Raw genomic sequence first — 17,592 nt, forward strand, 5'->3', positions numbered from 1 at the left:
TATCTCTGAGAGAGTCCAAGACAGCTGCCTTTTGTTATCATTATTTTCTATTTTATTCTTAGCTTAGCTAGTCTTCTGAGATGAACCTTTTCCTTCTATTCTTTTAGTATAGTTTTAATGTAATATATATATCAGAAAATAATAAATCAAGCTTTCTGAAATACAGAGTCAGATCTACGTCTCTTCCCTCACCTGAAAACCCCTGTGAGCACTGTCACACCCAAGTATTATCAAAGACGAAATTTATTACAAATGACTTGTAGAAACTGGCAAGAAGTTTAGTGTTCCTGAAGCCATCCAGTCGTCATTGTCCACACTGCAGCCTTAAGCTCCTGGTTCCTGAGGCTGTAGATGAGGGGGTTCAGGGCTGGAGGCACCACCGAGTACAGAACTGACAGGGCCAGATCCAGGGATGGGGAGGAGATGGAGGGGGGCTTCAGGTGAGCAAACATGATAGTGCTGAGGAAAAGGGAGACCACAGCCAGGTGAGGGAGGCAGGTGGAAAAGGCTTTGTGCCGTCCCTGCTCAGAGGGGATCCTCAGCACAGCCCTGAAGATCTGCACATAGGAGAAAATCATGAACACAAAACAACCGAAACCTAAAGATGCACCAACCACAATGAGTCCAAGTTCCCTGAGATAAGATTTGGAGCAGGAGAGCTTGAGGATGTGTGGGATTTCACAGAAGAACTGGCCCAGGGCATTGCCATGACACAAGGGCAGGGAAAATGTATTGGCTGTGTGCAGCAGTGAATAGAGAAAGGCACTGGCCCAGGCAGCTGCTGCCATGTGGGCACAAGCTCTGCTGCCCAGGAGGGTCCCGTAGTGCAGGGGTTTGCAGATGGACACGTAGCGGTCATAGCACATGATGGTCAGGAGGGAAAACTCTGCTGAGATGAAGAACAGAAAGAAAAAGAGCTGTGCAGCACATCCTTTGTAGGAGATGTTCCTGGTTTCCCAGAGGGAATTGTGCATGGCTTTGGGGACAGTGGTGCAGATGGAGCCCAGGTCGCTGAGGGCCAGGTTGAGCAGGAAGAAGAACATGGGCGTGTGCAGGTGGTGGCCGCAGGCTACGGCGCTGATGATGAGGCCGTTGCCCAGGAGGGCAGCCAGGGAGATGCCCAGCAAGAGGCAGAAGTGCAGGAGCTGCAGCTGTCGCGTGTGTGCAAATGCCAGCAGGAGGAAGTGCCTGATGGAGCTGCTGTTGGACATTTGCTGTCTCTGGCTATTGGAAGCTGTTCATGGAGAAAAGTCAGTGACTGGTTGGGATAAACTTCTTCCAACAAAATCAAAGCCGTTTCCCACAGACCCTTCTCCTGTAACACTCTGACACCCTTTTCAATTTCCAGCAGATTTTCCTTCAGCTGCAAGTGTGGAGCCCTGGCTGGTGATGCCTGAGTGGGACTTCAGGTTCAGGGCAGGTACTCACAGAGATTTTTGTAGTTCAGCCTTGCTGCGCAGACATAGGAGGGGCACAGGGACCTGTCCTCGTGTTCCACTTTGAATCTCTGTTAAAACAGAAAGCCCTGTCAGCATCTGCCCTCCCACTGCCAGAGAACAGGAATGGTATAGTCTGTTTAAATGTACCAGTGTTATTTACAGCTTTTCTTCATCTCCTCTGCTGATTATTTTTGGATGTCAGAAAAATCTCTGCATTTCTGCTGCCCTCTGAGAGAACAGTGAGTTCCGTGAGGTAAGGTGGTGAGTGGAGAGGAAGGGAAGGAGGTCCGTCACCCTGTCCTGTTCCAGGATTGTCTGGGCTTTCACCTTTCCCTGACAGAGGATGATCACCCTCCCATGCTTCATTTAAAAACCATCCTGACATTGCTGAGAGCAGATGGATCCCCACAGTCCACCAAATGTCCATCCCCTTCTCAAGGTCTCAGCCCCACATTTGTACCCAGGACAAGGCTCATTTCCCCAACCCAACAGCATTTTCTCATTTTAGACCTTTTGTGTCTCACCGTGGGGTTTTTAGATAACACAGAGATGCTACAGGACAGGTTTGTATCCTGGAGGGAAGCTCAAAGCTTGGACTGAAATCTCAGGGAGATTCCAGGTGTCCTTCTGATGGCATTGGATCGAGGGAGATGCAGCTCCTTCCCTGGCTGCCCTGACAGCATTGCCCAGAGCCAGGCACTGGGGACAGCGTCACCCTGAGCCAGCTGTGCCCCCTCCAGAGCCCCCAGGGCCGGGCAGCTGCTCCCAGCCCTGTGCTCTGCAGAGGGAACTGGGCCCGGGGTTGCAGAGCTGCCCCACGGCTCTGCTGCAGCTCTGCCTGCACAGGAGGGGCTGCACGCCTTGGAGCCCCAGCCCTGAGGGCAGAGGCTGGGCTGGGGCACAGGAGGGAGGGGGCTTGTTCAGAGGGAGGGGCTGCACTGGAGGGGATCCTGTGAGCATCTCTAAGCTCTCCCTGCCACAGCATTGCTGGGGTTTGTTTTCTCTCATTGCCTGATCTTCTCTCTGCTTCCTGGTGATTTTCCTCCTGCAGGTGTTTCCCAGTGCCTGATCTCTGTGTGCCAGCACTCACAGACCCCAAATCTCTGTGCCCACTCCTTGGCCCTACAGGACCCTGCCTGTTTGCAGGGCCCTGGCTGGGGCAGGTTCTGTTTGCAGGTGGGACAAAGGACAGCTCAGACTGAGCCTGATGGCTCCAGCAAAGGGAATACTGGTGCTGTCCATGGGCAGAGAGGCTGCAAGCACATTAGCCATCTCCTGTGAATCTACAGAACACTAAAATAAGAGTTCCAATGTCTCAGGAACTTTCAAAATTTCATAATAAATAATTCATAACCAATCTTTACTATTGATCACCCCACTCCCTGCCATTCTCCAATATTAGGAAACAGAATACAAAGTCTTTGGAAATGTCCTATTTTTTAAGGAAATCCTTGTATTGGAAATATTTTATGACTGACCAGCATTCCTCAGCATGTCAAAGCTCCATGAGCATTTCACCTCCCCTGCACCAGAAATATTCAGAGTTTTACTCACAGAGTCTGGCACTAGGATGCTCCAGGTTTAGGAGGTGGCTCCAGGAGCTGCAGCTGCCTTGTCCTGCAGCCAGAGGTTCCTGTGCCAAGGGCTGGCAGTGATTGCGCCCCAGGCACTTCTCAGCACTTTCCCAGCCGTGACTGATTGAATCTCTCTGTGCCTCTGTGCTGTGCCCAGGGTGGCTGCAGGCAGTGCCCCAGCCCTGCTGGGCTGGTAGAGGAGCTGCTCCTCAGGAGAAATGTCTTTTTGAAGCTCTTCTTGGTTTGCAAGGAGCTGCCTCTGGGCCAGGAGCCCAGCCCAACTCAGGAGCACAGACACAGCACAAGGACCTTAATGAGCCTCTCAGGGCTTTGGTGTTGTTTACATCAGACTCAGTCCCTGAGAGAGTGTTCAAAGAACTTCTCAAGAACTCAAATTTAAAATGAAACTTTGAAGTTTCTTGAAGTTTTTATGGGTCCCACTGAGGGACATGAATCAAAAAGTGTCCCCAGGTTCCAGTTAGAGCAGAACACTGAAGGCAGTGATGACAACTGGGGACAAACAAGGCCAAGGTGTCTCTGGTGCTGAGCAAAGCTGGATGTGTTTTAGGAATGCCAAGGGCCAAGGCCTGAGCCCCAGCCCCTGGCCAGGCAGATGCTGTCCCTCCCTCCTTGCTCAGGGCTCTTGCCGGGATGGGCACTGGCATGTGGGGATGTGCAATGGCAAGGGCAGGAGCATGGGGCGGCCCCTGCCAGGCTGCTGAGCAGGGACAAGGAGGCAATGAGGCCCCAGGCCTGCAAGGGTCACTTGTCTCCTGCTCCTGCCTCAGGCCCAGGCCCAGCAGCCATGGCCAAAGTGCTGCCCAGGTTGGCTCTGGCAGGGCTGTCTTGCAGCTGCTGCACATGCCTGCGCCCTTTGCAGCCCAGGCTGTGCTACGGTGTCCCTGCCCTGCGCCTCTGTCCCTGCAGGCTTTCAGCATCCCCTGGCTGCCCCACCTGGCTGGGCCCTTCCTTTGCTGACAGCCCTGCCTCCTGCCTGCCTCGGCCTGCCCACACAAAGCCTGGGGCTGATACCAAAAGGGTTCATTCCATGTTTACCCTGCCTGTGAACTTTCAGCACAGGAACAAGGCATGCAGGGGATGCTTCCCCAGCAAGGATGGATGGAAGAGAAGAAGAATACGTCTGGCTCAGGGGTGCAGGGATAGAGAAAACAAGGAGTGAATCTGGGAACTTGGGGTGGGTTTTATGGAAATGGGTAAATTGTAATTCACATTTAGCAACCGTATGTGAGCAATACACTGGTAGAATTACACTTTCATGGGAGGTTGGGAGTTATCCCATGTTGGACCTCAAGCCTGAATAAATGACCCCTCTGAAATAGCAAATCAGTGGTAAGGAGCCTTATTCTGATATTTCAGAGATTTTCTGACAATGGTTCCTCACAGAACCAAGGAGTCGGCTGTGACACTGTGCAAACTCATGGAACAAAGGGTCCATTGTGACACAGCAGAACTCCATTGAACCAAAATCCATTTTGGCACCATGGGGCCACATTGAACCAATGGTCCATTGTGATACTGCAGATCCGAGGACACCATTGTGACCCTGAGAAACGTCTTGGAACCAAGGGGCCATTGTGACACAGCAAGGCCTGGTGGAACCAAGGGTCACTTATTAAACTGTTTGGCCTCATGGAACCATGAGCCCTTGTGACAAAGCTTGGCCAAGTGGAGCCAACGTGCCACTGTGACACTGTGGATCCAAGGAGACCATTGGGACTGAGGAACCTCATGGAGCCAAGAGTCCATTGTTCCACTGTGGGGCCCTGTGAAACCAAGCGGAGCACAGAGACATTGTGGGGCCTCATGGAACAATGGAGGCTCTTGACACTGGAACCAAGGGAACCACTGGACCACTGGGACTTCACTGGAACCAGGGGGCCATTAGGCAGGGCCTGGTGGAATCAAGGGCACTGCCGTGAACACTGTGGGTGTTCATGGCATGAAGGGTCCATTCTGACACCGTGGAACCAAGGATACCATTGTGACACTCTGGGACATCATGGCAGCCAAGGTCCACTGTGACACAGCAGGGCCTCATAGAACCTGGAGGCCATTTTTAGACTTAGAGGCCTTGTGGAACCAAAGGGCCATTGTGGCACTTCAGGGCCTTGTGGAGCCAAGGGGACCATAGTGACACTGTGGGGCTCCATGAAACCAATGGTCTGTTGTGACACTGCAAGGCCTTATGGGATCATGGAGACCATTGTGACACTCCAGGTGTCATGGAAGCAAGGAACCATTGTGACACTCTGCAGTCTTGGCAGGCCAAGGGGCAGTTGTCACACTGTGTGGCACCATGGAACCAAGGAGGCCATTGTGACACTCCAGGGCCCCATGGAACTAAGGATTCATGGAACAGTGTGGGACCCCATGGAACCAAAAGTCCATTGGGACATTGTGGGGCCTCACGGAATCCTGAAGGCCATGGTAACACTTGGAGGCCTCATTGAATCAAGGGGCTCTGCAGGGCCTCATGGAACCAAGGAGACCCTTCTGACATTGTGAGTCCCCATGGAACCAAGGGTCCATTGTGACACTGCAGCACCAAGGAGACCCCTGTGACACTGCCAGGCCTCATGGAAGCAAGGGACCATTGTGACACTGGAGCCCCATGGAAACAAGAGGCCAGTGTGACACATCTGGGCCTCATGGAGCCAAGGATCCAATGTGACACCACCACTGTGACACTGCAGAGCCCCATGCGAATAAGGGAACAGGGCACAGCTCTGGTTGGCTTGGCCTGACTGCTCCAACTGCCCTTGGCATGCCCTTCTCATGTATCCCTGAAACCCTGGGGCTCCGGGCTTTACTTCAAATGGAAAAGAACTGCTCTTCTCATTCAAGCATCCATGGCCAAAATGGGATTCCCCCTGCCAACCTTTCTAATATGCAGGGATTGCTCCCAGACAAAAGCTGCCATTACCAACAAGTCTGGCTGCCCTTGTCTTCCTGAGAGCTGGGTCTGACCTGCCTTCAAACACTGGGGCCCTGTGCTTTCCTTCCTATGGAAAAGAAACATCCTTCTCAAGGTGCCCATGGCTGAAATTGGGAATCCACCTCCAAAAGTCCTATATCCAATGATTGCTCCTTCACAAAAGCTGCCATTACAGACAGGTCTGGCTGGCCTTGGCCTGCTGACGGCCGGCTCTCACCTGTCTTCCAAACACAGGGGCTCTGTTCTTTCCTTTCTATGAAAAAGAACTGGGTTTGTCCTCCAAGCACAAATAGCTGAAATTGGTATTCAGCATTCAAAATTCTGAATATCCAAGGGTTGCTCCCAGACAAAGCTGCCAGGACAGGCAGATGTGTCTGTCCAGAGGCCTTTGTCACTGGTCACTGCAGTTCATCAGCCCCTGAAAGGGTGGGGTACCACGGTTTCCTTTCTGTGGAGAAAATGGTGACACTTTGGGGCCCTGTGGAACCAAAGGACTACTGTGACATTTTGGGTATCATCAATACCAGACACCATTGTGACACTGTGGGACCCTGTGGCACCAAGGCCTTCGCTGTGGCTCTGTTGGGCCGCATGGTCCCAAAGGCCCAGTGTGAAGCAGCAGGGCTTTGTGGAACCAAAAGGGCTGTTGTGATCCTGAAGGGCACCGTGGATCCATGGAGAGCAGTGTGGAATTGCAAGGCCCCATGGAATCATGGAGAGCATTGTGACACTGTGGGGCCTGGGGAACCAAAGGGCCACTGTGACCCTGCAGGGTCTCTGGAAGCACGGGGCCATTGTGACACTGCAGAAGCAAAGGGGAACATTGTGACACTGCAGGGCCTTGTGGAACCAAGGGAACATGGAACAGGTCTGGCTGGTTTGGCCCCAGGGGCACCTGAGGTCCATGTGCTCTTGAAATGCTGAGGGCTGCCTCTCATCAGTTCTTGAAGAAGTGGGGCTCTGTGCTTTCCTTCCTATGGAAAAGAACCATCTGTCTTCCCAGGTGCCCACAGCTAAAATTGATACTCCCTCTGAAAAATTCCCTATCTGCAAGGGTTCTCCCAGACAAAAGCTGCCAGGACAGAGAGTTCTGGCTGGCCTTGGCCTCTGCTGGTCACCTCTCATCTCAAGGAAGCCCTGAGAAAGTATTTGAACAGGTTTGACTACTGGAACATCAATGAGTCTCTCCTCCTCTGAAAAACTCAGATGCTCTTCTGATCATATGTGTCTTTTTTTCCTCATTTTGTATTATGCATGAAATATTATTTTAAGCTACATAATATTATTCTTCTCCCGCTACCAATGTTATCTGACATGAATCACCTCCTCTACATATGGATCCAGGTCACCTGTACACGCAAACACAAGAAAGAATGCAGCAGGAATGATTTGTGTCTGCTTCCCATCTGTCCCATCTCCTCTGGAGCTGGAGGTGCAGCCCCAGCACTTGGCAGGGCTCAAGGGCTCCCAAGCTCAGCTCCCACCCAGAGAACTTGCAGACCCTGGGCTGCTCTTCTTGGCCCCTGCACGCTCAGCCAGGCTGAGATGGACACTGATGGTTTCTGGGCCAGGCTCTCTGAGCCCAGCCCAGCTCCCTGCAAGCTCTGCCAGCTGCCCTGAGCTCTGGGCAGCACCAAGGGCCTCTCCCCAGCCCAGCCCAGCCGGTTCTGACCATGGTTGAAGAGGACACAATTCAATAAAAATCACGCTCTCCCCTGAGCTATGTGCAACGTCCCAGCAGCGTCTGACATGTCCACCATCCACAAGTGATTTCCATAATAAAATTATTTTTAGAAAAATATGGTTCTGTGATAAACACAGTGCAGTTCTTGTATCAGGATGCCCATCTTGGAATGGGGGCAAAGCAGCCTGAACAATTCCTGATTTGCAAAGCTGTCAGTGATGGATGGAGAATGGGGTCAGGCTGCTTTTGGTGTTAAGGAAATGCTGAAACCAGCCTGATTCATTACATCTCCTCCTGTCCTTGCTGATCAACCCTCTTTCCCCTTCCACCCTGTTGGAGATTTTTTCAGGGATGGCCTAGAAGGCAGCTGTGAGGAGCAGATTCTCACAGCCTGTTTCTGTGGACAGCAGAGGTTCTCAGGCTATTTTTAATTACAGGTAAAGGTGACAAGCATGAAGGCCTTGACAGCCTTGCACATCAGAGTTCTCAGGCAGCTTTCTCATAACAAGTAGATGTTCTATCTTTGGCTGTTTTGGGAAAGCAAGAATAATTTTGAGAACCCAAATCTTGGTATTGGAAACATAAGGAGGGGTTGGTATGTTATCTCTGACCTATTGTGAGCTCAGATTTTGCAATATGCATGAACTTGATTAACACTGTTATAAAAGGTGCCTGATTGATTAATAAATCGGAGTTGATGCTGATCAATGCAAGGTAGGTCCTCTCCCTCCGACTTCAATACCACCCATTGGCTTTTGTCTCCCCCCAGGCCCCCCGGTGAAGAGCCTGGCTCTGTGTTCTCCATCCCCTCCTCGCTGGCACTGCCAGGCTGGGATGAGGAGCCCCTCAGCCTTCCCTGCTCCAGGCTGGACCAGCCCAGCTCCCTCAATCTCTGTCACAGCCCAAGGGCTCCAGCCCCACCTTGGAGGCCCTTCCCAGGCCCTGCTCCAGCTGCCAGACATCTTTCCTCCCCTGGGGACCCCAAACCAGGCCTCAGTGACCTGGAGAATCTGTGTCCTTCATGTCCTGGTCACACAGCCCAGCCCCTTGTCCCTGTGACAGCTTTTGGGGTTGATCTTGTGGAATGTCCTTGGGGGAGGCTGTGGCTCCAGGTGGGCCATGGGGATAACAGGGGACAGGGAACTTGCTGGTAATGAACAGCTTTGGACTTTTGGGGGGAAACTGTGAGGGGGAGCTGGGGCAGAGTGACCAACCCAGTGACCTCACACAGTCCTCCTGTGATGTCACAGCTTGCTCTGTGGTGTCACAGCCTGTTCTCTAATGTCACACAGGTGGTCTCCGATGTCACAGCAAACTCTCTGATGTCATAGTCTGCTCTATGATGTCAGTCCTTCTCTGCTGTGATGTCACAGCTGGGTATGTGATGTCGCAGAGGCAGCCTGTGATGTTGTACTTGATCAGTGACCTCACATAACCCACTCTGTGATGTCATAGCCCACTCTGTGACCTCATGTTACCAGATGATAAATTGTCTACACCAGGTGAGCACACACAATGCTGGTTCTCCAAAACCCTAAGCCTGTGGAAACTATACAATGCCCATTGTGTGAGAAGAGGAACTGAAATTCACCAGCCTCGGTGTCCTGCCAGCTCAGCCAGGCCCACGGGAACATTGGGGGCCACGAGCACCAGGGACCACCAGAGAGACCCCCAGGACAGGAGAATGCATGGGTAAAGGGAGGAGAAAAGTTTCAATGATTGTGGGGAAATGATTATCCTATATGTGTTTAGTCCAGGACAATCAAGGAATATGTATGCAAAATACAGAATATAAACAGAAACTTTCCTGTACTGAGCATGCACAGATTTGGGAGGAGCTATCCCCCCGTGCATCTGGCCAAATAAAGAATGCTGCTTCTTAATGCTGCATTGGGGTTATGGAGTTTTATTATTTTGCCAAATTTTTGGTAACAGTCCCACTCCCAAGGAAAGCTCTGTCTCCTGCTGGTCACAAACAGAGAAGGGCTGGTGGGAGATTTGGTGGTTGAAGGCTGCCTGAGGCAAAGTCACCATGAAATAACAGAGTTTCCAATATTCTATGAAAGAAACAGGGGCTGCAACAAAAGTTCATCACTGGAATTATGGAGGGCAGACGTTGGCTTATTCAGGCTGCAGATTTGGAGAGTACCAAATCAGATACTGACTTTTTAAGGGTAACAGTCCTTAAAAACAAAGGTATCCAGGAATGATGGACACAGCTCAAGAAAGAAAACTTGAGGGAGAAGGAGCAGCCTGTGCCTCTGTGTTAAAGTTTAGCCACCTAATAATTGTCCTGGCTGGGCATAGAGCTTTTGTGGGAACTGACGAAAAAAGAGGGTGCATCACCTTCGGACACAAGATCAGGCATCTCAGGAAGTGTTTAAGGAAGTTGTTGGGTCATGCAGAAAGAAAAGTAGAGTGGTAAAAGGTCAATTAAAACTTAACCCAGCCTCTTCTGTGAAAAATAATAAAAAATTTATTAAAACGAACCTAATAGCAAAAGGAGGGATAAGTAGAACATCTACTCTTTGTTGGAGGCCGTGGAGAATACAATAAGTAAGATAAGGAAGAGCCAAGCTGCTTAACACCTTCTTTGCCTAAACTTTCAACAATAAGTGAAGTTGTCCTCAGGAAAAGTGTTCTCCTGAGCTGGTGGATGGGCACAGGGAGCAGAACAGCCCCCTGTAATCCAGGAGGAAGCAGCTGGGGACCTGCTGAGCCACTCAGATGCTCACAGGTGTCTCTGGGAGCAGATGGGATCCATCCCAGGGGGATGAGGGAGCTGTGGATGAGCTCCCCAAGCTGCTCTCCATCATTTACCATCAGTGCTGGCTCAGCAGGGAGGTCTCAGAGGACTGGAGGTGCCAATGTGAGCCCATCCCCAAGAAGGGCTGGAAGGAGGAGCTGGGCAACTCCAGGCCTGTCAGCCTGACCTGGGTGCCCGGCAAGGTTATGGAACAGATCACCTTGAGTGCCATCCCAGGGCACCCACAGGATGGCCGAGGGATCAGAGGCAGCCAGCGTGGATTTGAATATCTGCATTGATGATCTGCATGAGGGGACTGAGTCCAGCATCAGCAAATTTGCAGATGACACCAAGCTGGGTGTGAGTGTGGATCTGCTGGAGGGTAGGAGGGCTCTGCAGAGGGACCTGGACAGGCTGGATCCAGGGCCCAAATCCAACAAGGTGAGGTTGAACAAGTCCTGCACTTTGGCAACAAAAACCCCTGCAGTGCTACAGGCTGGGGACAGAGTGGCTGGACAGCGGTCAGGCAGAAAGGGAGGCACCAATGGACAGCAGGACAGGCATGAGGCAGCAGTGTGCCCAGGTGGGTAAGAAGGCCAATGGCTCCTGGCCTGGATCAGGAATGGTGTAGCCAGCAGGAGTAGGGCAGTGATTCTTCCCCTGCACTCGGCACTGGTGAGGCCACACCTCGAGTGCTCTGTCCAGTTCAGGACTCCCCAATTTAGGAAGGTCATGGAGAGGCTGGAGCATGTCCAGAGAAGGGCAAGAAGGCTGGGGAGGGGTCTGGAGCACAAGTCCTGTGAGGAGAGGCTGAGGGAACTGGTGTTGTTTATCCTGGAGAAGAGGAGGCTCAGGGTAACAAGGCAGTGTCAGGGCACAGGTTGGACTTGATGACCTCCAAGGTCTTTTCCAACCTTACGGATTCTGTGGCTCTCTGAAACTATCCTTGGAGCAGTGGAAACAGCATCTGCAGTGGGACAGCAAACTCCCAGCTCATGCGAATAAACTTTCTGGCTGACTGCAGAGGCCATGACAAACCTGAGTGGTTTCCCTGGTGTCCCCCAGCCCTCTCTGGCCCCAGGGGCTGATGGCATTTGTGCTCCCTCAGGTTCATGTCCCCACAGCAACAGCATGGGGGTGCTCCCCCTGCTCTGTGCAATGCAAACAGGGGCTCCTGAGCCAGTGCTGCCATGTCTGTGCCTGCAAGGATGGGGCACCTGTGTGAGCTGGGGGAGAGGCCAGGGCTGCAGAGGGGGGATGTTGTTGGCAGCTCCATGAGGATGCTCTGGGACGCTGCCCTGGGCTGTGCAGCGCACTGGGGATGGATCAGCCCCTGCTCTGCTGCTCCTTCCCGTCTGCCCCAGGGCCCTTGCAGAGCCCCAGCCATGCTGTTTGCCCCCAGCCTGCCCACAGCCAGCCTGGGGCTGCTCACGGGGCTTTTCTGTGCTGAGCATTGGCCTGGGCATGTTCTTGAGAGAGCCTGGGCAAGGAGCCTGGAGCCCCCAGGGCCTGGGCTGAGGCGTCAGCGCTGCCCCAGCAGTGCCCATGGCCTGTCCCTGCTGCAGCCCCGGCACTGCCACCCCCAGGGCTGTGCCCGGCCCCGAGAGCACTCAGGCCCTGCAGCAACACCAGGGCCACCAGGGCAGCAGGGCAGGGCCACGGCAGCAGCACTGGCAACACCAAGTGCTGCTGCTGCTGCTGGGCACAGCTGCTGTGCCAGCCCTGATCTGCCCCAGCTCTGTACACAGACATTGCTGCTGCAGCTCCGGAGAAGGCAACAAAAGGGGGAACTCTAGTGAAAATTCTGCTCGGTGATCTTTTAGTTCATTTAAAGCCACCAACACTGCAGCTCCTCATTGACCCAATCTGTGGCTAAAGAGAAAATGGAGAGAAAGAAAATGGGAAATTTAAAACACATTGGCCTTGGTTTAGAGACTATTCGAAAACAAAGAAACAAAAAATGAAAAAAATCGACAGAGTTAACAAAGATGACTTTTATTAGAAGTGATTTGCAGAAATTGGCAACCTGTTTAATGTTTCCTAAATAGTCTATTCATCAGTCTCCACACTGCAGCCTTGAGCTCCTGGTTCCTCAGGCTGTAGATGAGGGGGTTCAGGGCTGGAGGCACCACCGAGTACAGAACTGACAGGGCCAGATCCAGGGATGGGGAGGAGATGGAGGGGGGCTTCAGGTAGGAAAATGTGCCAGTGCTGAGGAAGAGGGAGACCACAACCAGGTGAGGGAGGCAGGTGGAAAAGGCTTTGTGTCGTCCCTGCTCAGAGGGGATCCTCAGCACAGCCCTGAAGATCTGCACATAGGAGAAAACAATGAACACAAAACAGCCAAAACCTAAGGATGCACCAACCACAATGAGCCCAAGTTCCCTGAGGTAGTATTTGGAGCAAGAGAGCTTGAGGATGTATGGGATTTCACAGAAGAACTGGTCCAGCGCATTGCCATGGCACAGGGGCAGGGAAAATGTATTGGCTGTGTGCAGCAGTGAATAGAGAAAGGCACTGGCCCAGGCAGCTGCTGCCATGTGGGCACAAGCTCTGCTGCCCAGGAGGGTCCCGTAGTGCAGGGGTTTGCAGATGGACACGTAGCGGTCGTAGCACATGACGGTCAGGAGGGAAACCTCTAATGACATGAAAAACACAAAAAAAAAGAGCTGTGCAGCACATCCTGAGTAGGAGATGTTCCTGGTGTCCCAGAGGGAATTGTGCATGGCTTTGGGGACAGTGGTGCAGATGGAGCCCAGGTCGCTGAGGGCCAGGTTGAGCAGGAAGAAGAACATGGGTGTGTGCAGGTGGTGGCCGCAGGCTACAGCGCTGATGATGAGGCCGTTGCCCAGGAGGGCAGCCAGGGAGATGCCCAGCAAGAGGCAGAAGTGCAGGAGCTGCAGCGGCCGCTTGTCTGCCAATGCCAGCAGGAGGAAGTGGCTGATGGAGCTGCTGTTGGACATTTGCTCTCTCTGGCCATTGGAAGCTGTTCATGGAGAAAAGTCAGTGACCGGTTGGGAGAAACTTCTTCCAACAAAATCAAAGCCGTTTCCCACAGACCCTTCTCCTGTAACACTGTGACACCCTTTTCAATTTCCAGCAGATTTTTCTTCAGGTCCAAGTGTGGAGCCCTGGCTGGTGCTGCCTGAGTGGGACTTCAGGTTCAGGGCAGGTACACACAGAGGTTTTTATAGTTCAGCCTTGCTGTGCAGACATAGGAGAGGGACAGGGACCTGTCCTCGTGTTCCACTTTGAATCTCTGTTAACACAGAAGTCCCTGTCAGCATCTGCCCTCCCACTGCCAGAGAACAGGAATGGTATAGTCTGTTTAAATGTACTAGTGTTATTTACAGCTTTTCTTCATCTCCCCTGCTGATTATTTTTGGATGTCAGAAAATCTCTGCATTTCTGCTGCCCTCTGAGAGAACATTGAGTTCTCTGAGGCAAGGTGGTGAGTGGAGAGGGAGGGAAGGAGGTCCATCACCCTGTCCTGTTCCAGTATTCTCTAGGCTTTCACCTTTCCCAGACAGAGGATATCACCCTCCCATGTTTCCTTTAAAAACCATCCTGACATTGCTGAGAGCAGATGAATCCCCACAGACCACCAAATGTCCATCCCCTTCTCAAGGTCTCAGCCCCACATTTTTACCCAGGACAGGGCTCATTTCACCAACCCAACAGCATTTTCTCATCATAGACCTTCTGTGTCTCACAGTGGGGCTTTTAGATAACACAGAGATGCTACAGGACAGGTATGTATCCTGGGGGGAAGCTCAAAGCTTGGACTGAAATCTCAGGGAGATTCCAGGTGTCCTTATGATGGCATTGGATTGAGGGAGATGCAGCTCCTTCCCTGGCTGCCCTGACAGCATTGCCCAGAGCCAGGCACTGGGGACAGCGTCACCCTGAGCCAGCTGTGCCCCCTCCAGAGCCCCCAGGGCCGGGCAGCTGCTCCCAGCCCTGTGCTCTGCAGAGGGAACTGGGCCCGGGGCTGCAGAGCTGCCCCACGGCTCTGCGGCAGCTCTGCCTGCACAGGAGGGGCTGCACGCCTTGGAGCCCCAGTCCTGAGGGCAGAGGCTGGGCTGGGGCACAGGAGGGAGGGGGCTTGTTCAGAGGGAGGGGCTGCACTGGAGGGGACCTGTGGGCATCTCTAAACTCTCCCTGCCACAGCATTGCTGGGGTTTGTTTTCTCTCCCAATTGCCCAATCTTTTCTCTGCTTCCAGGCTATTTCCCTCCTGCAGGTGTTTCCCTGTGCCTGATCTCTCCCTGCCAGCACTCACAGACCCCAAATCTCTGTGCCCTCTCCTTGGCCCTACAGGGCCCTACAGGCCCTACACAGCCCTGCCTGTTTGCAGGGCCCTGGCTGGGGCAGGTTCTGTTTGCAGGTGGGACAAAGGACAGCTCAGACTGAGCCTGATGGGTCCAGCAAAGGGAATACTGGTGCTGTCCATGGGCAGAGAGGCTGAAAACACATTAGGGATCTCCTGTGAATTTACGGAATACAAAAATAACAGTTCCAATGTCTCAGACACTTGTAAAATTTCATAATTAATAATTCATAACCAATTTTTAATATTAATCTCCCGGCTCCCTGCCATTCTCCAATACTAGCAAACTAAATATAAAGTCTTTGGAAATGTCCTAATTTTAATTAAATCCTTGTATTGGAAATATTTTATGACTGACCAGCATTCCTCAGCATGTCAAAGCTTCATGAGCATTTCACCTCCCCCGCACCAGAAATGTTCAGAGTTTTACTCACAAAGTCTGTAGGCATTGGGATGTTCCAGGTTTAGGAGATGGCTCCAGGAGTTGCAGCTGCATTGTCCTGCAGCCAGAGGTTCCTGTGCCAAGGGCTGGCAGTGATTGTGCCCTGGCACTTCTCAGCACCTTCCCAGCCCTGACTGATTGAAGCTGTCTGTGCCTCTGTGCTGTGCCCAGGGCGGCTGCAGGCAGTGGCCCAGCCCTGCTGGGCTGGTAAGGAGCTGCTCCTCAGGAGAAATGTCTTTTTGAAGCTCTCTTAGTTTGCAAGGAGTTTGCCTCTGTGCCTGGAGCCCAGTCCAACTCAGGAGCACAGACACAGCACAAGGACTTTAATGAGCCTCTCAGGGATTTGGTGTTGTTTACATCAGACTCAGTCCTGAGAGAGTGTTCAAAAAACTTTCAAGAACTCAATGCTAAATTGAAACTCTGAAGTTTCATGAAGTTTTTATGGGTCCCACTGAGGACTAAAACTCAGAAAGTGTCCCCAGGTTGCAGTTAGAGCAGAACACTGGAGGCATTTGATGACAGCTGGGGACAAACAAGGCCAAGGTGTCTCTGGTGCTGAGCAAAGCTGGATGTGGTTGAGGAATGCAAAGGGCCAAGGGCTGAGCCCCAGCCTCTGGCCAGGCAGATCCTGTCTCTCCCTCCTTGCTCAGGGCTCTTGCCAGGATGGGCACTGGCATGTGGGGCTGTGCAATGGCAAGGGCAGGAACATGGGGCGGCCCCTGCCAGGCTGCTGAGCAGGGACAAGGAGGCAATGAGGCCCCAGCCCTGCAAGGGTCACTTGTCTCCTGCTCCTGCCTCAGGCCCAGGCCCAGCAGCCATGGCCAAAGTGCTGCCCAAGGTGGCTCTGGCAGGGCTGTCTTGCAGCTGCTGCCCATCCCTGTGCCCTGTAAGCCCAGGCTGTCCCACGGTGTCCCTGCCCTGCACCTCTGTCCCTGCAGGCTGTCGGCATCCCCTGGCTGCCCCACCTGGCTGGCCCCTTCCTTTGCTGACAGCTCTGCCTTCTGCCTGCCCCTGCCTGCCCTCACAAAGCCTGGGGCTAATACCAAAAGGGTTCATTCAATTTTCCCCCTGCCTGTGAAGTTTCAGCAGAGGAACAAGGCATGCAGGGGCTGCTTTCTCAGCAAAGATGGTTGGAGGAGAAGAAGAAGACATCTGGCTCGAGGGTGCAGGGATGGAGAAAACAAGGAGTGAATCTGGCAACTTGGGGTGGGTTTTATGGAAGTGGGTAAATTGTAATTCACATTTAGGGACTGTATATAAGGAACACCCTGGTAGAATTCCATGTCCACATAAGGTTAGAAGTTATCCCATGTTCGACCTTAAGCCTGAATAAATGATTCCCTCTGAAATAGCAACTTAGTGTTCAGGAGCCTTATTCTGATATTTCAGAGATTTGGTGACAGCAGTGCCTCACAGACCCAAGGAGTCAGCTGTGACACTTTGCAAACTCATGGAACAAAGGGTCCATGGTGACACAGCAGAACCCCATGGAACCAAAATCCATTTTGGCACATTGAGGCCACATTCAACCAATGGCCCATTATGATAGCGCCGATCATTGTGACCCTAAGAAACCTCTTGGAACCAAGGGACCATTGTGACACAGCAAGGCCTGGTGGAACCATGGGTCCATTGTGACACTGCAGAACCTCACGGAACCAAGGTGAGCGTGTTCTATTGCGGAACCTCATGAAACAAAGGGTCCATGGTGACACTGCAGAACCAAGGAGACCATTGGGACTGAGGAACCTCATGGAACCAAGAGTCCATTGTTCCACTGTGGGGCCGTCGGGAACCAAGGGGAGCACAGCGACATTGTGGGGCCTCATGGAACAATGGAGACTGTGCTGACACTTTGGGACCCACTGGAACCAAGGGGCCATTAGAGGATGGCAGGGCCTGGTGGAATCAAGGGGACTGCAGTGAACACTGTGGGTGTCCATGGGATGAAGGGTCCATTCTGACACCCTGGGACCAAGGATGCCATTGTGACACTCTGGGGCGTCATGGAACCAAAGGTCTATTGTGACACAGCAGGGGCGCATGGAACCATGGAGGCCATTTTTACACTTGGAGGCCTTGTGAAACTAAAGGGCCATTGTGGCACTTCAGAGCCTTGTGCAGCCAAGGGGACCATAGTGACACTGTGGGGCTCCATGAAACCAATGGTCTGTTGTGACACTGCGAGGCCTTATGGGATCATGGAGACCATTATGACACTGCAAGGCCTCATGGATACAAGGAACCATTGTGACACTCTGCAGTCCTGGCAGGCCAAGGGGTAGTTGTCACACTCTGTGGCATCATGGAACCTAGGAGGCCATTGTCACACTGCAAGGCCCCAAGGAACTAAGGATCCATGGAACAGTGCAGGACCCCATGGAAACAAAGGTCCATTATGACATTGTGGGGCCTCATGGAA

At 52.6% G+C, this 17,592-nt stretch overlaps 2 protein-coding genes across 2 annotated transcripts; both read right to left on the bottom strand.

Moving 5' to 3' along the window:
* Nucleotides 1-278: 278 nt before the first annotated feature.
* LOC135460804 (olfactory receptor 14A16-like) lies at nt 279-1,211 on the bottom strand. The gene has a single exon (XM_064737737.1). It carries the CDS (start codon nt 1,209-1,211, stop codon nt 279-281), a length of 933 nt encoding a protein of 310 aa, XP_064593807.1.
* Nucleotides 1,212-12,429: 11,218 nt separating this feature from the next.
* LOC135460805 (olfactory receptor 14C36-like) lies at nt 12,430-13,362 on the bottom strand. Its single transcript, XM_064737738.1, has one exon. It carries the CDS (start codon nt 13,360-13,362, stop codon nt 12,430-12,432), a length of 933 nt encoding a protein of 310 aa, XP_064593808.1.
* Between the last annotated feature and the right edge of the window lie 4,230 nt (nt 13,363-17,592).

This window comes from Zonotrichia leucophrys, unplaced genomic scaffold (assembly GCF_028769735.1).
Source record: "Zonotrichia leucophrys gambelii isolate GWCS_2022_RI unplaced genomic scaffold, RI_Zleu_2.0 Scaffold_101_159032, whole genome shotgun sequence".
NCBI lineage: Eukaryota > Metazoa > Chordata > Aves > Passeriformes > Passerellidae > Zonotrichia > Zonotrichia leucophrys.